Source organism: Cricetulus griseus (assembly GCF_003668045.3).
Source record: "Cricetulus griseus strain 17A/GY chromosome 1 unlocalized genomic scaffold, alternate assembly CriGri-PICRH-1.0 chr1_0, whole genome shotgun sequence".
NCBI lineage: Eukaryota > Metazoa > Chordata > Mammalia > Rodentia > Cricetidae > Cricetulus > Cricetulus griseus.
This window is the reverse complement of record NW_023276806.1, coordinates 263,988,690-264,011,536: the sequence shown is the minus strand read 5'-3', so window position 1 is coordinate 264,011,536 and position 22,847 is coordinate 263,988,690. Positions and strand designations below refer to the sequence as shown.

The following is a 22,847-nucleotide window of genomic DNA, read 5'->3' as shown; positions in this document are numbered from 1 at the left end:
TAAATCTATACCACAGACACATGATGGATCGGCATTTCCAGATGAGATCAAACCGCGTTCATATCATAAAGAGAACAAAATTTCTTCTTAAAATATTGATTAGTGATCCATGTTTGATTGGTTGAATGTGTATATATGCATGCCTGAGTATACATACGTGTACCATGCATACAGAACCCAGCCTAAGTCAAGAGAGTGGCAGATCCTTAAAGCTGGAGTCACAGATCATTGTGAGCCATCTTGTAGGAGCTGGACCTGAACTCAGGTCATCTGCAAGAGTAATAAGTGCCCTTAAACCCAGAGCCTTCACCCGAGACCACAAAGAACAAAGTTTCTAATGATACATTCACCATGTTGCCTTTGTCATGTAGCTTATACTGCTGGTTTTGGAAAAACATTTTCTGTTACAAACAAAATCAAACTTCTGGCTGAAGCAGCAAGCATAGAGCCTGCACGGGTCTGCACAGGTCCTCTGCGTATATATTATGGCTTCCAGTTTAGTGTTTTTATGGAATTCCTGCATGTGTGAACAAGTAGGTCTCTGATTCTTGTAATTTCTCTTGTTTTTTTTCTTCTGTTGGTTTGTCTTGTCCAACTTCGATGTGATAGCTTTTGCTTTATCTTATATTTTATTTTGTTATAATTTTAAAAATGAACAAAACAATTGATTTCTGAATTAAGGATCATAGAGACTCAAAATATACCACCAGTTTGTCAATGGTGGTAGTATTCTATTGAATTATACAATCAGTTTGTGATTGATAATACTATTTTATTGATAGCTTTTCAAATACAAATATATGCAAAGTTAGATATTAGAATATATCATACATAGCATTATTGATTGATAATTTTATTCTCCAACCATTAAATTAATGTTGAGTGATAGATAGCATTACTATCCTAATAATATTGGCAAAATACATTTTTATTTTTATGGAGAAAAAATGGAAAAATATAAAATTATCTGTATGTATAGACCAATCTTAAAATTATTCTTTTTAATTTTCATTTAAGTCAGATAAGGAAAAAGTAGTTTTTTCTGAGGATGTAAAAAAATCATAATTTAACAATTCTGTCATCCATTACTGCGACATACTAATCCATCATTTTGGGGGAACACTTAAAACAGACATGTTCCATTACAGGCAGAGTAATCTAAACCCTGAATGTGACATTTTTGTATGGATCACATCTCCTGCGTGCAATTTCCTTTTTGAAATTGGAATTTAGCATACAGATTTTTGTGAAACATATCTATCCATCATTTTATATGTTTCAAAGCCTTTAGAAAAAAATCTCATACTTATGGCTTGCATATTAAGAACATTCCTGAAAGAGAAGCTCTTAACAATAATCCCATACAAGGACATTTCATGTACATGACTTGGAGATATTTCGATCCACATCAGGCATTAACATCCTCATGGGGCAAGAGAGTTTAAAGATGTTTTATATGCTATGGAGTAACTCAGGAGAAATGATAGCCTTGAAGTCCACAGTGCCCCAGCCCTTCCTTCAAGACCAGGTGAACAGGGATAGGAGGGTGTGATGGCTGGAATCAAGTGAGATCTCAAGATTTTATCCTCGTTCTGCTCTTTGATGCTTCTGTGTTGCTTGTTGCCATGACTACAAGACCACATCTTCTGTAGGTAACCACATCCTTCATTGTGTGATGGAGATGGTCATGGCAGGCTGAGACAGATCCCTGTGTTCCCATACAATATCATCTTTAACCAAACAGTGCAGGCCATCCTGAAGACCTTGCATAGAGCAATGACACTGTGCCTTTTAGACACCTGAGAAAAAGACACATTGGGTTTACCTTTGTTCTGTGCTGAGTGCCTTTGACAGCTTTGTCATGTCTACTTAGAATCTGTGACACTTCACAGTTTAATGAGGATACTCCTGTGTCTATCTTTGTGCATTCTTATTTTCACAAATGACTTTTAACTGAGTCAGGCCTGTAAATGAAAATGAAAGAATCTATTTGCTTTATGCTAGAATCCAAAAGAAAAAAATGTACATTGTCCAGTGTACATAAGGTGGCATACGGAGTTTTTGTTGTTTAATTAGTTTTTGGGTTTTTTTGGTATTTTTATATTACACATAGTTAAGCCATTATGCCCTTTTAAAGTTAAGTGAAAAGAGGACTAATTTGAATTCTGTGCTGAAAGCAGAGACAACTACTTATAGGTGAGATTTCTATGGAACTTTTCTATCCCATCTTTAATAGCATAACAGTAGAAAATCTTGCAGTGTTGTGTTGTGTTTTGTTTTGTTTTTAAAGTAATTCTCAGGGTGTATTTGAATGTCTTGAAGTCATTTGTTGCTTCACACACTGCCAGTTTTTGTTGATTAAAGCTTAAGTATGCAAGTGCCAATATTTCCTGAGATTTAGGTAGATAGAAAGAAACAAAACGGTGTTCCCGAGAAACACTCATCAAGCAGCTAACGGGAGTCAGTTTTCTAGCAAAATTAACGTGAGCCCCATTGATTTGGAGAAGAGCCTGTGGTGTTCCCACACTTATCTGCTAGGATTGCAGCTGAGAAAACAATTTTCTTTTTAAAAAATCAGAGATTATTTACATTGGAGGGTTTTAATTTACTCAAGAAACCTGAAGAATTCAATTACATGCCTCTTATGCTTATTGCAAATGTATTTTTAAAATACAGATTCACAAAATCCAATCATTTGAAAAATTATAAAACAAGTATCTTTTTTCCCTCTGTTTCTCCACTCACACACATGGCCCACCTGTACACATGATCCACTCACACACATGGCCCACCTGCACACATGATCCACTCACACACATGGCCCACTTGTACACCATGTGACCCACTCCCAACAAGGAGCAGACTTCTTTGTTTTTAAGTATGCAGCTTAAGAAAATAAGCTTCAGAGAGGGAAACAGAATTATCTAGCACTAAAAATTGACTCGGCTCTTCAATAGAGCTGGCCCCTCCTTTCCTCCCCACTAAAAGTAGTGCATTCTGATTTGGGGAATCAAATGGTTAGAAAGCACAGCACACTTGATTGCCACACTTGATTGTCCCTGATTGAATACTGCTGAGTGATTTGGACCCAAAAGGTGCCTGTGTGATGCAGGATGGAAAAATGCAAAGCCTAGGATGAAACATAGCAGGCTAACATCATCCAGAAGTTTATACTTTGCCTACCTTTTTGTTTCTTTACTTGTGTACTTTAAAATATGCCATGTATTCACAAATCCAATCACATACACATTTTCTTATTTTTGCTTAGTTCCTGTTTCCTTCTGTATTCTCCACAGCTGGTTTTCCAACGTTTTCTTACCTCTTTCTGTCCATGATTTCACCTTTATATGTAGGATTATGTAAGGCACAGATTTGTCTTTGTGAACATTTGCATAGAATTGACACATACACAACATAAATGTGCCATTTTTGCCATGCCATAAATATGCATGGGATATTTGAATCTTAAGTTGCTTTTGAAATAACATAAAAGGTACAGAAACTATTGCTGTAGAAATCTTTTGAAATAACTTGTCAACATGATGTCACATTATCAACAAAGGCGTTCTTATAAAAAGCATGTTTTGTGTTTTGTTCTTTGGTTTTATATATATAGCTACAACTCAACCACTCAAACCACAAACTTGGCACATGCCTACATTTTAAAAGTCCTCAGACTACTTTCAGTTCTTACTAGTTCCCCCAACAGAGACCTAGTGAACATGGTCCACAGTCCAGGGTCCATGCTAACACAAAGTCCTTGTTAGCTCATACTACAGTCCAGAGCCCCATGCTCACATATTTGCCATTCCTTTAGGTTCCTCAGGCTGAAACATATAGCCTTGACTTTTGTGGCTCTCTCATTTTTTTACAAGATTCCAGAACAGATGTTTAATACACATTCTATGTAGTGAGTTTGGTTATTATTTCTCAAAAATCACAGTCTGTAAATCAGTTTTCTGGTAGGAACACTGGAGTGATGCTGCCTCTCAGAGGGCAGAGAGCTTACGTTACTTCGTTACAGCAAACTTCACTATGGATACTTTAAAGCTGTTGCTTCATTAAAGCCAGATCAGTGGTTCAGCTCTATGGCTTTTGCAGAGGACCTAGATCCAAGTCCCAGCATCCATATTGGGTGGCTCACAACTGCCTATAACTCCAGTTCCAAGATATCAAAGGCCCTCTTCATGCCTTTGCACTACTCACACACATAAAAATACATATTTTTGTAAAGAACCTTCCTGCATTACTTGATAATATAAATATCATTTTCTCATTCACTTCAACCATTTAATTTTAACATTTCTGATGATGTATGGATAAACTATCATTATTGTTCCTAAGTGGCAATTTCTTAACATCATTTATTTTACGTCAGTTTGTTGCTTTTTATTATAAAGGAAACAGCTCTTTTATCCTCATGAATTTATTCACCTATTGATTTATACCAAAAGATTGTAAGCCATTGGTGTTAATATAGCACAGTGTAATACCTGTTGAAATAAGAAGGTGCAATGCTCTTTCAAATCATCCATGGATTATTTCACATGACAGATGTTTCTCTAAATCCTTGAGCCGGAGAAGGGTGAAGTCAGATTGTCACCATAGTCAGGGTCCAGAAGGCCCACACCTGTGGGGAGTGGGAGTAGAAAGATCCCTCTCCTAGTCCTCATAATACAAGAACACAAATCCACTCATGATGCCTTCCTCCTACAGACAACCCTATGCAGCCTAGGACTTCATGTGGGGGTTTTGAAAGGATGCAGATTTAGGTCACAGCTGTGCTACTGTCCTTTAGCCTTAGAATTGTTTTCATGACTCTGTTCAAGGAAAGTCTTGTGTTCCCTATCACATCCTCACCATTCTGTGAACATGGCTGTTTTCTGTTTTAACAAGATGTTTCACACCCACTTTATATTTTCTTATGTCAGCCATGGATGTAACACAAAAAATAAAAGACCCAGAGACTGATATTCGGGGTTCAAGCTTCAAGGTGGATATTAGAAAAGCAAAGCAGCCAAGCCACTAGCTCTCACCTCTAGCTCAGGGCGAAAGTGCTGATCCACGAATGAGCTCTTCACCAAGTCTCAAACTGCTGCCTCTCTTCAGTGTGGCTGGAGTATGAAAAGCCTCTACAATTCAGTGTGACTGGAGACTGAACCCCTCTCTGAGACTTTGCTTCTGTCTTATATACGTCCCTAATGTTGGGATTTAAAATGTGGGCTTTAATTCTCTTTTAGACTAATTCATTTTTGTGTAGATCTGAGTGGCCTTGGACTCCCAGAGATCCATCTACCTCTTATTCCCGAGTCCTAGGATTAAAGGTGTGTCCCACACCTCCTAGCTTCTGGCTGCTGGGATTAAAGGTGTGTGCCTATCTTCTAAGGCTTGTGACTGATTTTGCTTTTCTGAATTTTCAGCCATGCTTTAATAAATCATAAATAATATATTACTACACATGGATTTAACTGTATGAAAAACTCAGATTTATGTGATTAGAAAGTAGTATTTATTCAGACATGTACATAACATACACACATACACATTAATATACATAAGCATACATATATGCTTACATACAACCACACACAAATGCATACACATATAGACATATAAACACATTATACATACTAACAATCCCTGTATATGTGTGTGTGGTTATATACATACACACACAAGCATGACATATATAGCACAAACACGCAACCACAAATACATACAACACACAATGCACAAGCTCACACAATTAGATAGGCATATTTCACACACGTGTACAGACACACGTACATTCTACATGCTATATCTTTTCGGTGTTGCTTTTAGAAGCACAGACACATGGAACAAGCATGGAGGAGAAACAAAGCATTACTCACTTTTACTCTGCATCCTGTTGACAGGCAGATGGGAGTGCACTGTGAATCTGGGGTACATTGTGCCTGTCAGTGAAGTAAACTACCCCCTCTATTCAGAGCAAGGCCAACACGGGACATTTGTCATAACTTACTGAAGGAAGTGAGAAAATCTTCTACTGTAGCTTTCTCTTCTCCTGAATGATGTTATCTGGCTTCCGTGCCCTCCTAGAGGCTATGTATGCGTGTTCTTCTGGAAAAACGTGAAGATGGAGAGACATTTCCTTTTCTACTCTTGTCAGAATGAGTTTCTCTCATCATAACCTTCTCACAATTTATGACTTTGAAAGGACCAACTACAAATATATGCAGTGTTCTGTTGCAACACAATTATTTTCTAGCTTAATTTTTTTCCTTGTAAGTTTACAATAAATACTTAAATAGGAGGGTGGGGTATGATAGCTGGAAACATGTGTGCAATGCATGCTGGCCCAATCATTGTGCATCTCTTTCCACTAATTGCTATCCTATCCTGATGCTTGTAATGTCTGAGCACCATGCCATGAGCTCTTCACACAAATGTAGAGGACCTCTCTGTGCTACAGAATTCTAGAATATTCCTCCTATTTCACTGTATTTGGATCCCATTATCCAACATGCCCTGTCTCCTCCTACATCTATTAAGAGCCATCTCACCAGATTGACTTTCAGTTTCCACATCTGAGAGGAAACACATCCATTTGCTATTTCTGTTTGACTAACTTCATCATAGCCGCCTCCTTCTGCCCCAAGTCAGTAATTGTTTTCCTATTGGACTGACTAATATCAGTTACTTATACCACTTTCTTCATCTCTTCATCCATGAACATATAGGTTCACATTTCAGCTGCTATGTATAATACTGTAGCACACATGGGGATGTGTGTCTGTCTTCCATGTGCCAGTTACATTTTTTTGAGACCCAAAATTCCTACCGTAGACCTAGTTCAGTTATCTGAGGACCCTACACATCACCCCTCTTGGTGGATGTGCTGATTTTTACTCATAGCGCTGGCATGTAAGTACCCTTCACTGAAACTTCACTACCAGCATTTGCATGTATTTTCACACTGACTAACAATTACGGCATCTTGAATGTGGCAGAAGTGTATCTTTGTTTTTGTTTTGTTTTATTTCTTTTGTGACTCATGAGTCAGCACCTGCTCATAAATCAGCTGACATTTTCTCTGGTTTGGACTGTGAGAAATGTATATTCCCATCATTTGCCCCATTTTAATCAAATCACAAGTGTTGGCTGTGCTCTGCGTCCCTTCCGCATTCTCTGTGTGACTCCTCTCTCTTGTGGATAGACGGCAACACCGTCTCCCATCCGTGGCCTTTGTGCAAAATTGCCTCAGGCTGATGCTCTCACATTTGTCTATTTTGCTTTTGTACTTGTGTCTTTGATATATTATCACCTGTATTTATTACCTACACTGGCTTTCTGGGAAGTGTGCCCATGTTTTTAGCTAGTCACTTTATAGTCTCAAGTGCGACATCTGGCTTTTTGGGCCATACTGGATTCCCATGGGGGTTTGTGTCAGATTTCATCCTTCGGCATATGGAGATTCAGTTTTCCAAGTACCATTTATTGAAGAAGTGATCCTTCAGGAAACACTCTTTTTGGCAGGATTATAAAGAATACCTTGGCCGCAGATGCGCGGGTTTGTTTCTGTGTTCTCAGTGCTGTGCCACTGGTCACCATGTCAGTCATTAACCTCACTAAAAGGCTGTCCCTCTGATTGCATCAGTGCTCTCTATCATAACACCAAGGTGTTGTGTTAACTCTGAATCTGTTCTTGGAAGACTGCTTTGGCTTTTTGAAACCTTTGAGTCTCCCGTATGAATTCAAAATACCTCTTCTATTTCTGTGAGGAATACAATAAATATTTTAATGGGAATTGCAGTCAAATATGCAAATCACCCTGAATAGAAGAACAAATTAGCCAAAAAAACACATCTAAAATAGGAAAAAAGAGAGGTAGGTGTGTGTGTGTGTGGGTGTGTGTGTGTGTGTGTGTGGTTGGGTGTGTGTGTGTGTGTGTGTACTTATGAGTATCTTGTATGCTTTACCATAGAGTAAGCATCTGCATCCTTGGTTACATTGATTCTTGTGGTCTTACCATAACCATTATGAATAGGACACTCCCTTTTCCAAGGTCCACATTGGCTTTGTGAAAGAGATACTGATAGTTTGCATTGAAAACATTTATTGATCTATCTCAGACAATGATATTTTGGTGGATCCTTTCTATCTCCTATATGTAGAATCATTTCATCTGCAAATGGAATAATTTGACTTCCCACTTTCCCATTTGTATGTCCTTTATTCTTTCTCATCATAATGGCACTGACTAAGACTCCATGGAGCATGTTCAGCACGGACATCTGTGCTCTTCCCAGCCATACTGAAGTGCTTTCTGCTTTCCCTCATTCAGTGCAATGCTGGGTATGAATATTCTTATATACAGCGTGTATCGTATTTCATGTGTGTTACATATGTACATGATTAGTTCAGAGTTTTATCATGAAAATGTTGAATCTTATTGAATATTTTTTCCGTTTTTTATTTGAGTTAGAAACAAGATTGTTTTACATGTCAATCCCAGTTCCCCCTCCTTCCCCTCCTCCCATACCACCACACCCCCCCAACTAAAACCCATCCTATCACATAACATTTCTGCTCCCCAGGGAGGGTGAGGCCTTCCATAGGGGGGTCTCAAGGGTCTGTCATATCCTTTGGGATAGGGCCTAGGCCCAACCCCCAAAGCCATGTGTCTTGGCTCAGGGAGTATCCCTCTATGTGGAATGGGCTCCCAAAGTCCACATCTATGCTAGGGATAAGTACTGATCTACTACAGGAGGCCCCATGGATTTCCAAGGTTTCCTCACTGGCACCCAGGTTCCTGGGGTCTGAATCAGTCCCATGCTGGTTTCCCAGCTATCAGTCTGGGGACCAAGAGCTCCCTCTTGTTCAGGTCAGCTGTTGCTGTGGGTTTCACCAGCCTGGTCTGGACCCCTTTGCTCGTCACTTGTCCTTCTCAGCAACTAGATTCCAGTTTGGTGATTAGTTGTGGGTGTCTGCTTCTACTTCTACCAGCTGCTGGATGAAGGCTCTAGGATGGCATATAAGTCAGTCATCAATCTTATTATCAGGGGAGGGCATTTAAGGTAGCCTCTCCTCTGTTGTTTAGATTGTTAGCTGGTGTCATCTTTGTAGATCTCCAGACATTTCCCTAGTGCCTGATTTCTCTGCAAACCTAAAAATGTCTCCCTCTATAACGGTATCTCTTATCTTGTTTTCTTCTATTCTTCCCCAAGTCAACCTTTCTGCTCCCTCATGTCCTCCTCACCCCTCCTCTTCTTCCCTTCTCCCTCATGTCTTCCTCACCCCTCCTCTTCTTCCCTTCTCATTAGCTCTCTTCTTGCATCTATTGACACAAACATACCATTTTGTTATTGAGTCACTAAGATGTGTAACATTTATCAATTGTTATCAACTTGTAGCTCTGAGATAAATACCACTGGATCATGATAAATTGTCTCTTTTATGTGTTCTCGGAATTTATTTATAAGTATTTTTTTATAATTTTTGTTTCTGTGTCCATCAAATTCCTGTGGTCTTAAATATTTATTTGTTTGGTTTTTTTGCTGTTTGTGTGTGTGTGTGTGTGTGTGTGTGTGTGTGTGTGTGTGTGTGTGTTAGTGTTTGGTGTTGCCATCAGGGTAATGTCAAAATGAGTAATAAGGAATGCTCCTCCTTTTGTTTGTTGTTGTTTTTGTTTTTTTAATGTTAACAAAAAACTACAAGGATGACCCCAACTAAGAATCTAAGCAATAGTGGAGAGGCCACCTTAAATGCCCTTCCATATAATGAGACTGATGACTACCTTAAATGTCGTCATAGAGCCTTCACCCAGTAGCTCAAGGAAGCAGAAGCAAATATTCACAGCTAAGCACTGAGCCAAACTCCTGAAATGCAGTTGTAGAGTGGGAGGAGTGATGAGCAAAGGGGTCAAGACCATGATGTTTTTATAAATTATTTATATATTCTAGTATTTCATAGACATTTCAAGTAATCAGATTTTAAAAGGCTCTTTTTAGACATTTCAATAATTTTCTTCTTTTAGATTTTGGAGTTTGTTGATAAAACATTTTGTATTCCTTTTGAGCTAGCACACGTCCTTGATTTTTATACTATATTTTGGTATCTGTCTGATAAGTTTATTAATTTACAGAGGTTTCACAGTAAGTAAATTTCTCCCAAAGATAAGTTTCAGGGTGTGGATTTGGTGTCTGTTGGATGTCCTGATACTTTCCATATAGAATCTATAACTGCAGATTACAGCCTTTTTAAGGGTTGTGTACAGCAGTGAGTCAGAGCATCATTCATTTTGAAAGTCCATGAACAGTGGAAATACTGTAACAACATCCTGGGAAGGCATGGTGCACAGAACTGTGGGAGTGGAGCACCCCTGTGCCATGAACAAACAGTTTGCATGTCTGTCGCTACAGGCCAGTCCAGATATAGCATAACAACTCTAGTATGCCAGCTGTGGCAGGGAACAGTTTAGTCTTCATAGGCTGAGCAAGGGTGGACCTACTCTAGTTGGCCCCATGCATTTGCGCTGCAGCTTGAATGGCATCCAGCAGGGCAGAAGGTTGCCTTAGTATGGTGTGTATGTCAGTCTTTGAAGTATGTAATAATCAGAGATCCCCTGAATGCCTCTGGGCAATGTAACCAGTGTGTGCATCAAATGCCTGTCAGTCTGTAGGTCATGAAAAAAACAACACTACACACAAAAGATTTGTGCATGGGTGTATGTAGGTACATTGTTGGCTTTAGTTTCTCATGGTACACTCCAGCTGCAGCCTACAGAGGAAGATGGTATAGATGGAGCATAGCAAGGGGGTGTCGATACTTGAAAATCATTAAGAGAACAAAATTTCTTCTTAAAATATTGATTAGTGATTGATGTTTGATTGGTTGAATGTGTATGTATGCATGCCTGAGAGCCATGTGTGCAGAAGCTAGCCTAAGTCAGAAAAGTGGCAGATGCTTAAAGCTGGAGTCACAGATCATTGTGAGCCACTTTGTAGGGGCTCATACAGTGACCCATACAGAACCATTGGGGTGTGTTCTAAGAACTATACAGGTGATAGCAAAGACCAACTATCTCTAAGCCCCTGCTATGTGAGACCTACTTCCCCCTAGTAGTACATACCTCATGAGGCTTCCAGCATCTCCCAATTAGAGTCCAACCCTCCAACACATGAAACATTGTGAGGTATACTTCTTATCCAAGCTTGGAACAACAGGTGCTAGAAAAACACAATACCCTGAGGACTTTCGTGTTATTTAAAACCATTAGATTAGATTAACAAATCAGGCAATGAGATTGATATTGAGCAAAATATGGGAGGGGTGTTCATTAGTGCAGAATGAAGACACTCACAAGAAAGTGTTGCAATGGATACATACCATCCAGTGAATAGAGTGTTGGAATGAGAGCTGAGTAATTTTCAGAACAATAGGACTCACACCTTGAGAAGATGATATACTCATCACAGAGAATTCACTTGGATTCTAAGAAGAAAGTGGTTAAAAACATTGAGGACAGTGAGTTGATGTGAACTTCAAGAGCCCTTTAACTTTTAGCAATCAGTATTTTATCAACATGGAAGCAGAGAGGTTAGGTCTCACCAGGCCAAGAAGGTTGTGTGGTTGAAGGACTGTGGTGCATGTGATCTAAAGTGTCCTGTGGATATAATGAGTAGCTAATTTGAGTCTTTCTGTTACTTTTACATTTATTTTGCTGATTGTTCTTGAGAGCCATACACAGTTAGAACTGCAAATGTGTTTAGAATAAATTAAGGTCCATTGTATCCCAAAATTACTAATTTTGTGTATTTAAGAAAAAAAGAAAATTGAAACTGGACCTTGTAAGTGTTGTCCCAAATCATCTGGAGACTTTCTTTTTACAGTTCCTGGTTTACAGGCATTTCCCTATGTGGAACAAGTAAGCAGAGGTCCACTTTAACCACTGTTCATTTCTGAGTATTGCACACACTTAGTTTAAAATCTAATCCTGACAGTAAAGACTCTGCTCTGCCTTTTCCAGTTTGAAGTGTTTTGTGTGGCTTACTTTTGTGGATTGTTCACCACACAATCCAGAAAGAAAAAGAAGCATTCGAGGAGTTATTGCTCTCCAGTTCATTATTTCCAACATTATTATATTTTGAAGTATATTTTTATTTTGTACCATATTTAGGTACATTACAAATTTCAGAATTATGTGTTACATGTATTTCCTTCACATAAATAGGGTATTAAACATTTTGAATGTTTAATAGGTAGATCTTTTGAGTTTGGGCTCATTTTTTAAAAGTGATTTTTTATATGGATACTCCTTCACATAAATAGGGTATGCATGTCAATCTACACCAAAATATATTCATGATGATATCATTTTATCAAAGGCCCAACAATGTAATACCAGGAATAAGCACATGTTTCATCGCATGCACATGGTGTATGGCATGTTAGCATAGAAATAGACAAAACATCCAACACATAAAAGAAAACAAATTCAGGAGAAAATCTTTCCAAAAGAGTGAGATACTGTTTTGCTAAACTGAATTTCAGTTCTTGCTGTCAATTGTTAATAGAGTCAGTCAGGACCTGTTTGCATCAGTGAGAGAGAAGCTCGTCTAAATCCATTGATCTTGTATCTCCTTTAGAGTCCCCACAGGCTGCTGCTTTGTCTTAATGTTCTCTGAAATGTGTAGCATCATTGTATGCATTAAGGTACACTCCACCAGATGGCATTTGATGGCTCTGTTCCTCTATAACCTGACAGAATAGTGTTTATAGATTTGCTTATTTTTCAAAATTCCTTTCTAGACTCCAAGAACATTTCTTACTTGAATATTTTTGAGAATTTTTGTGCCCCTGAAATGTGTATATGTATGAATATAATAACATTTGATTTTTTTAAAAAAGGGATGCCATGAATTTGAGAGAGAGCAAGAAAGGGTTTATGGGGGGAATTCAGAGGGAGGAAAGGGAATCAGGAAAATGCATAATTAATATTGTAAGCTTGAAAATAAAAGAAAAAGAAGGCAGCAGTTTCATAATAGATGAATTAAGTCATCTATAGTTGAATTGACTATAAAGAGTTGTTTTCAAAGCTACTGTTTGTCTTTCAAGGAATAATTAAAGAAAAACTTAGCTTTATTAGAGCCATTAAATTGAACAAATATCAGCAAATTGATGGCTAAATACTGTCTGTCCAAGTCAACATCATTCAGTCATTTAGCTTGAGGTCAGTGGCCAAGCAAATGCCAGTCATTGTCTTCTGAGTACCAAGCTAACAAGCTCATGGGTCTTCCCCACACCCACTGGGTGTGTTCTGCCTCTCTCACCCTCCCACTAATGCCTGGATTTCTCCTACCCCATATTCAAGCAAGTGCTGGAGTTTCACACACTAAGTAATGCTGTCCTGATCACTCATTTGTGAAGGGAGAATTTGCCATCATCTTTACATGTTCTTCCTGAATTATTCCACAAGGATCTGAACATTCTGCATTCAAATTAGCTATTCTATTTGCACTTTGCTCCACTGTGTTGTGTAAGCTGAGCAGGCAGTGGTTTATCTGTGCTGTTCATCCCTGAGCATCCAAGGATGACAATGACACAGGTGGGATACCTAATAAATATAAGGCTAATTAAGGAGGGTAGATGGTACTCATTATTTAGCTCTTTTAAACATAGGCATCTTGCCTCAGAATAGATGACAGCTAGGGACCAACCTGGCAGCTGACTCTAGAGCCTCCTAATGAATTCTAAGTCAAGCCAAGATATGGTACTTTTGCTATATATTTATTACTTGTTATTTATGATTGATATTGCACTTTTCAAACCCATTTTTCACTTGACTTATGTAAAATAAATATATTAGAATTATTTTTTTGCAATGAGGAGGAATGATTCCTACTTATTACATGGAAAATGTATGATATGACTAAACTTTACCTTTTCAAGAAAAAAAAAACCCTATCTCAAGATTTTAAAAGATACAACTTTCAATTAAGTAGAGTCCAAAATAGTCTGGTTGACATGAAGGTAGAAATAATAGCATAATTAAACTCTTTTGAATTTTTTAATTACCAATAAGATTTCTATTAACCTCAGATAAAACTGTAATTCACTAACACCACAAAAGAATGTTACAAATAAAGGTGTACTGTATCCACAGATTCTTCATCCCCACTACAGCAAATTGTAGTCACTCCTGCACATTAAAAGATTCATGGGCCAGCCAGCTGAGATGGCTCAGGGAATAAAGGTGCTGCCACCATGCTTGATAAATGGAGTTAGATATCCAAGTGTTGGAAGGAGAAAATTGATTCATGCGAGGTGTCCTCTGACCTCCACACTCATGCCTCATCACATGTGACCCTTATTAAATAAACAAATGTTTAAGAGATAAGATTCCATATCCTGAGATTGGGTTGTAGCTTAGCAGTAGAATGATTAGAAGGCAGAGGGCCCTGGGTTCCATTCCCAACAGTGCACACAAAGATGGGATATTAATCAAGACTTCATGAGGGTTTACAAAGAATCCCTGTTTCTGACGCTGTACCCTTGCACTTCTGAAAATTGATAACTTGTTCCAAAAGAAAAAATAAAGAAAGTGAATAGCAAACAATAGCAAAACAAAAGCAAAAAACTCTCAGATACAAAGCAATAAGCAAACAAAGTTCTTGGTAACAGGGACAACAGAACAAGTGACAAAGTTTTAGTTCTGTTATTTTTTCCCTACAAACAGCAAACAAAGAAGAATGGCCACTGAGTAATTCCTTTCTTACTTTGTAGATTTGTTGTAGTTAACTTCACAAAATTGAGAATTGTGTGTCTAGATTTAATAGAGTGTTTTCTAGATTTTCTTTATACTTTTCTATTTGTGTTTCATTTTCTTTCTGTGTATGAACATATGTCATAGCAACTACCTGAAGGAACAATGCTTGGGCCTGGAAATGATGATTATGTTGTTAAGCTAACTGAAAACTGATCGTTGTGAGGGTATAAGAGTAATACCTGGGCTTGTTGCTATTTATTTCTATACCTGAAGTAAGTCCATGATAAGGAAGAAACTTGTCATGGTCAAACATTTCAAAAACAGCCAGTAGAACTTGCCAATAGGTTGGGCTTGGAGTGAGGTGAATGGATGTGAACTGTGTCAGCCTGAGGATGTAAGATGTAGGATAAAGGATGGGAGATAGGTCGAAAGGAGAGATGGAGAATGAAGACATTGGTCCTTCTGAGATGTTGGGGCAATGATTATAACAGGTTCTTTTTATTATGATTGCATTTAGTCATTTGTGTGTATAGTGGGTATTATGGTAATCCAAATTCTATAGTGCATATAGTGCAAGCATCAGTTATCTCTTGGCACCATAGGTCCTGGAGAGTGTAGGCTTTGTGTCAAGGATTTGCTGGCCCAACATCAGATTCTTGTTGGTTTCATGAATGAGACAGGATAACATGAGGGTATGTGTGAATGCAGGATAACACGAATCACAGAGAGGAACTGGCCATGTACACGGTAGATTAGACAGAATCTCATAATAGGGGATATAGTAGTTTATTACAAGGTGAAATGTAACTATTCCGATGGCCCTGGAGTCTGGGAACACAGTTTGGAGGGATGTTGCACGTTCAGATCCTATAACACATCAGATAGGTTGACCTGCCAATAGAAATGGCTTTCCTGTCCAGTGTGGCATGGATTGTCCACTGGACTCTGAGTGTCTGGTGCACTTAATATCCTACTTCAGGAAGTCCAGTGACCACTCCATTCCGGAGTCCTCCAGCTCCAAAGCAATAATAGCCTCCAGAGCACAGCCTTGGTACTTGGTTAGTAACAAACAAGAGCTTATCTTACCCAAGGGGTGTGCTGTATCTGAACAGTGACCCACAGATTATTTCACCCTGTGGATAATCCCCTCTCCCTAGGAGAAGATCAGAGAAGTCCCTGGACATCCTTTACACAGCACTGAGATTCCATTGTCCATCCGTGACTTCCCTCTGATACTACTCACACAATCAACAGAGGTCCCTTCCCATCCATGACTTCATGGGGGAATTTGATGGCTCTTGGTAAAAAGAAAGTATTAAATGTTTTTGGTGGGCAAGCACAGACCTCTGCCCACAACACATGCTTATGTCTGTGTTTTGGAAGAGAGACACAGAACTCAGTGTGAGACAATGTGGGGTTTTGCTTCTCAGACTAAGGTTAGAGAAGGAGAAAACAACACCAACAACAAAACAGTTAAACTTACTGAAAATTTGCAATATTCTAAATATCAGTCTTGATATGGTATCTCAATTTAGATCTCTCAACTCCCATTACAACTTGTGCCATAGCCCTCTGTTTTATGAGTAAAGAAACTGAGGAATAGTTGCATAGCTGGTAAGTGTAGTCTAACTTTGAATTTAAGATTTTTAATCAAAATTGTTTTGTAGATATGAATATTATCTTGATACATTTTGACAAGCCGAAAGTGTTTAAATAGTACACTGACACCTTACCCAATTAGGTTTGTAACATTTAATGTATTTGTTTACATTTCAGGCATAGGAGCCTAAAAATAAAATAATTTCATTAACTTATATAAATTAAGTTTTATCACTATTACACACACATAAAATTTCTCAAACTGGCAAAAACTCCAAGATTCACTATAAAATTCTTCTTTATTCAGTCTTTGACATCAGACTATACTTTATGCCTTTACACTAATAGTTTGAACATTCTGTAATTAGTTGGTAATTGAATTATGTTTTCTTCTCTGAAGGCAACTGATCGAGAAGGAGACCCGATCACATATGCCATCGAGAATGGAGACCCTCAGCGAGTTTTTAATCTTTCAGAAACGTAAGTTACAAGGGAATGATTTATACTTGGTTGCCCCCTGTTAATGTCAAACAACATGCTGTTAGCAAGAGGACAGACTTTCAGCTGTTCATAGTTTTATTTTACATTTTTTCCTATGAATGTTAATGAGCACTGGGGGTAATTCTAAACACAAAACCTTTCCCAGGAGACTATTTGTTTATCTTAAACAATTTTATCAAGTAAAATCCACCGAGGTGGAAAAAGTCTCGCTTTCAGGCAAAGCCTTGGATTAATTAGGTGCCTGGAAAGTTGTCTGTTGCTCATAGTGAGTAGGCATTTCTACAAAGAGTTCAGCACTAACTTGTTCATTTGAAAGGAGGCTGGGCAACCATGTGTGTTCCGTCACATCTAAGATGAAACAAAATCCTGGCACCTTTTTGTCTGTCTGCTCTGAATATATTAAAGATACTCAGGTCATAGCTACTGGAATGGGTGATAGCGTTTGAGAAGATGGTCAATGTATAGACACCATAGACTTCTACTCTGCACTGTGGTAGCATTGAGGTTGGGGTTCTTTCTAAAAAACAGAATTGATGTTCTCTATCTGTTGCCAGTTTTCTCTCACTGAATGAAAGGAGAGATAACTAACTTATCTATAGTCACAATAGGATAGCCACTGAGTCTGTCTCTAGAACATATGGTTCTTAATCAAGCAAGCCATGTGTGGATCTATTAATCTTATGACAAACAGAATTTAATATAATAGGATTCTATGAGAAAGGTCAAGTCATTTTAGAAAGTCTTAGGTAGACAGTAACAGTTTTTCCCCTCCCTCTCTGGATTTAAAACTTGGATAATTAATTTCTACTTAACAATAGAAAATCTTATCTATTTGAAATCTCCTCCACAGATACATTAAGATCATGAATTGGCCAGAGTTTGTAATTTCCATTAAAAATAAAACTATGTAAAAGGCCATTTGTTGAAACTGTAGTCATGCTAGGCTAAGAATCTAAGCCTGGCATATTCTAAATATTGCCAAGACTGGCATAGAGTTACAAATCGAGAGACACTCCTAACACTTGTGAAACAGGACCAGAGTCCATCCTGTCAACAATGAGTTGTCAGTTTAGCTGGTGAGTTTTGGACACAATGAGAAAGAATGAAGTCAAGTCTAGAGACCATTCTTAAAGATTAACTGAAAACGGGTTGCAAATCTAAATACAAGAAGTAAAACTTCAGAACTCTTAGAAGAAAAAATTTATGATGCATATAAGGCAGGCCATGTGTGATCCACAAATATAGCACAACCCCACAAATTAGTCATAAGAAAGGATATTGATGCTCATCCACAAATATTAAGGAAGAAATATGTTCCAAGAGGCACCATCATTGAAATGAAAGGACACCTACACACTTACATAAAATGCTTTAAGTTATGATATTATAAAAACCATTTATCAAAAATGTTTAAAATCCCAAAAGTAAAAAAATAAAGACCCTGATTAAAAATAGGCAAAGATTTGAGAAGACACCCATCATTATTCCATTATTCCCCCTTCTCTCTGTGTCTCTGTCTCTGTCTCTGTCTCTCTCTCTCTCTCTCTCTCTCTCTCTCTCTCTCTCTCTCTCTCTGTCTTTCTCTCCCTCCCTCCCTCCCTCCTCCCCTCTCTCTAAGGGACAGCCAGTGAGGATTCAGAAATGTAGTCTCTTTCATCCAGAAAATGCAAATCAAAGCTATGGAAATGAAGGAGGAATTCACATTCAGGTAAAAACAAAACAAAACAAAACAAAACAAAACAAAACAAAAAACACCAAAAAAACGAGTATGAAGAATGAGTCAGAACATGGGAACAGGAAGCCTTCACGGGTTTCTATGTAGAATGTACGCTTAAAAAAGCTGAACATTTTCTCCACATATTACAATACATCCATATAACTAAGCAATTATCTTCATGTATACTCAGCAGAATTAAAGTCATTCCTGTATATAGAATATGTGAAATAATGTTCATTGCAAATATATATATATATATATATATATATATATATATATATATATATGAACAGAGTAGGACCTCCTCACATATCCATCTACAATGAATAAGCAGTGTTATTCATCTACATAATAGTTTATTATTCATTGCTAAAAGGGAATGAATAACTGAGACATGATTCAGTAAGGACATACATTGCAAACACATTTCTAAGTGACATAGTATAATAAATTCAAAGTTCTCATATAATTCTATTTCCATTTATTTGGAGTACACAGATTAGGCAGGCATGCAGGCATGCATGCACACACACACACATACACACACGCACATGCACACACAGACACACACCTCCTGATAACAAAAGCCAGGAGAAGATGAGCATGCGCAGGAACCATCTAGCAAGTAAATATGTGTCTGGTTCCTTTTACATCTCTATTTAGCAGACATATCTGTTCCCTCTTGCTTTATATCTCTGCACACTATCATACTATACACATAAACAACAATGTGTTCACTCTTTCCCTAATGGGTATTTGGATTATATTCTTTCCTTTAGGTTATTGACACTGTAATGAATACACATGTGTATATTTGTATCTAAGTACATGATTTGGGGTTTGTTTATTTTGACTATATACTCAGAAGTAGGATTGCTAGGGAATATTGTAAATCTGTAACAGAATTATTTAAAGAGATTGTTAAATGCTTTCATCAGGGTCTGAATCATTTTATATTCTCAGCACCAAATTATAAGATCTCCTGAACCATTTTCACTCTCACTGGCAATATAAAAGGATTCTAACTTCCCCATAATGTTGCCAATACTTAGTATCAAGTGTTTTCTCTATGGTTTTTCTTCCTTGATTATAACTATAAGTAGGTGTGAAGTGGTAGTTCCATGTGGCCTTTATATTTCCCACAAGAGAAAATGATGACATTGAACATCTCTCATGATCCCTTTCTCTACACACTGTCTTTGGGAAAACATGTGCTCTGATCCTTTGTGATACTTTAACCAGTTCCCTCTTGGTTAGTTGCAGGAGTCCCTGGTAGTTCTGAAGCCGAACGCTTGCCGGATATAGATTTTGAAATTATTTTCTTCTGCTTTATCAGCTTCTCACTTCACTGATAGGGCTTTTGATGCAAAATTTTATAATTTTGACCAACTCCAATAGAAGCACTCTTCCTTTTGCTTCATACATATTTATATATTGCTGAATCCAAGTCATAAATATTGTCCCTGTGTAACGATAAGTCTTTCCGCTAGCCACCTGAGCCCCATCGCCATGTGGGTGCCCAAAATAACACACAGAGATTAATATTAGGTACAAATGCTGCTGGCCAATGACTAAGATTTCTTATTTGCTAGCTCTGTCTTAAGTATCACCCATAACTATTAATCTATATAAGACTTATAGAGGATGCCAGCCTTGAGTCCTGTCTTCCTGGCTGTCACATGGTGACTCCCTCCCTTTCTACACTTCCCAGAATCCTCCTTCTGTCCTAGTCCCACCTAACTTGCTCCCCTATTGGCCAACAGTACTTTATTTAACAACCAATAAGACAAACATATACACAGAAGGGCTTCCCTCATCATCCCAGATGTTGCCATATGAGGCTCTTTTGGCCTTATTTCCTATAATTATTGATTAATACATTTGAGTTGATTATTGCAGACACTTAAGTAGCATCCTTTAAACTATTGCATGTAGATTTGTTTTCACCCAGTAATTGGTTTAAAATATTTTTTTTCCTGTTGAGTGGTTTTGACACCCTAGTTCTTGTTGAAACTCTACTGTGGACACTATTCATTCTGGAACCTCAATTTTGTACATTGGATATTTCAATCCACTTGGTAATGCTTAGATTACCCTGAAATTGTGTACTGGGCTTTTATCCTAGGATCTTGAGGGCAGGATGTGCTTTGCCTGAGGTTTCAGGTTCTTTCTTGCCTTCAGTGGTTTTAAAGTGTGCCCAGTATTTTACTTCTTTGAGTGAGTTCTAAATTCAAGCAAGCAAAGTGCTATATATAATATTTCTTACAGCAGCTGCCAACCTTCAAATAAGACAGCTACAAGTCCTTGTGAGAAGTTATAGGTGAGACCCTATATCACAGAGATCAGAGCATGAATTCTCCTTACACTCTCAAGACCAGTGGTTCTCAATCTCCCTAATGCTGTGACCCTTTAATATAGGTCCTCATGCTGTGGTGACCCCCCCTGCAACCATAAGATTATAGTTGTTGCTACTTCATAATGGTTATTTTGCTACTGTTATGAATTATGCAGGGCATCTGATATGCAACCCCTGTGAAAGGCTTATATGAACCCCCAAAGAGATCACGGCTCGCAGGTTGAAAATAGCTTCTCAAGAACAATTGAGCCAGGAGTAGAAACATAACAAACAAAATAATCCACAATGCTCTCCCAGGATTGTTAACCTTTTTCTGTGTTACATCTTCATTTGGATTCTGTATGTATCTGACAGTTCTCCAGAGTCCCATCCAATGTGGGTTTGACTCTGCCAGCTTGAAGCTTTAATGGTCTTTGGAGTGTAGGCAGAGTTGGTTGAGATGGCCATTCAGCTCTGTCCCACAAGCTACTCCCAAATAACCAGAGGCTTATTATTAATTATAAATGCTCAGCCAATAGCTAGGCTTGTTACTAACTAGCTTTTACCTTAAATTGACCCGTATTTTATCTATAGTCTACCATGTGGCTCACCTTATCTCAGTACTGCATGATCATCTCCAGCTCCGTCTGTCTCCTTGAGACTCCTCAGACTCCACCCTTCTCCTTCCCAGCATTCTCTCTGCCCCCCAAATCCTGCCTGGCCATTGGCCAATCAGCTCTTTATAAACCAATGAAAGTAACACATACTCACAGTATACAAAAGAATTATTGCGCAGCAGTGGGGAAATGTTGTCTTGGAATGACCTCTTTTGCCACACCCACTGCCTTCACTTCTGAGCCATGTTTTCAGTTCTATAAAACCTAAACAACACTATTTTTGGGTTTTGTTCAGAAGCAATACTCATGTAACATGCAAAGATTTTTTTTTCACTCCTGATGCGGACAGTGTTTCCTGCCTCATGGCAGGATGTTCGTCCAGGCCATCTTTACCATGAGAGATGTTCACATTTTCCATTGACTTGTCTTTTGTCTCTGAGTACTCAAAGACACTATCTACATTTCCCTCCCAGTGCCAAGTGTTCCCCCACGGTCCACTGCCCCCATCACTGAGTTAGAAGGCATGGAGTGTTTTCTCTCCATCATAATCCTATAAATAAGAAAAGATAGATTTGTGTAAAAACTAGCACAAGACAGAAAGTCAAGTCTCTTTCTAAGTTCATGCCCAAGGAGAGCTACAGAGGAGGAATGAAGGACTGTAACAACCTAAAGCAGAGCAAGGCAGGAAACAATTCATTTTTCTCACTGTACCACACCTAGGTTGACAGATTTCCTATTTAAGTTGCTTGTAAGTATGTCTGAAAAGCCAAAACCACCTTCCTTTACTCTTTGAATGTTATCACAGGATGAGATTTCCTGAGGCATCTGCAGTTGATACAAACCCGATTATTGTGAATGTGCTCTGGAAGTGGTTTGCAGTTATTTGGACTAAACAGTTTTCAGTCAGTGTTTCTCAGTCCTGCCATGTGCTCTGAGAGCTTCCAAAGTCTGCATCATCAACAGCAACAAAATCAACCACATGAACTACTGTGTCCCTGGATTCCATTTTTCGCCCTTGACTCTGTTTTCATTGCCCCTTGCAATGAGTATCATGTAAATTCCACTCTCAGAATCAAGACATTTAAGTTAAAATGAAGCCTATTTTTCAATTAAAAGCAAACTAGGTTTTTACATTTGATTAATATGTCTGTTTATTTGCTCTTCTACAGTGGATCCTGGATGGCAATGTCATTTGTAGCATCCAGTGTAAAACCCAAAAAGATATTTTGAATTGATTTTTGGAGACTGAATTGTTATAAATATTGCATTAGAGAAATATATACAGCAGGGATATTCATTCTGGGTAATAGGGGTAGAATTAAATAAGTC

The 22,847-nt window shown here is 38.2% G+C and overlaps 1 protein-coding gene across 5 annotated transcripts in view; it reads left to right on the top strand.

Annotated features, from left to right (window-relative positions):
* The window catches only part of Pcdh15 (protocadherin related 15), a 678,164-nt gene that overhangs the window by 449,737 nt on the left and 205,580 nt on the right, over window positions 1-22,847 (top strand). For all 5 annotated transcript variants that reach the window (XM_027394186.2, XM_027394188.2, XM_027394187.2 and 2 more), the window contains one exon: window positions 16,749-16,828. In XM_027394186.2, coding sequence (XP_027249987.1) covers window positions 16,749-16,828 — 80 coding nt within the window. The remainder of the gene's footprint in view (window positions 1-16,748; window positions 16,829-22,847) is intronic.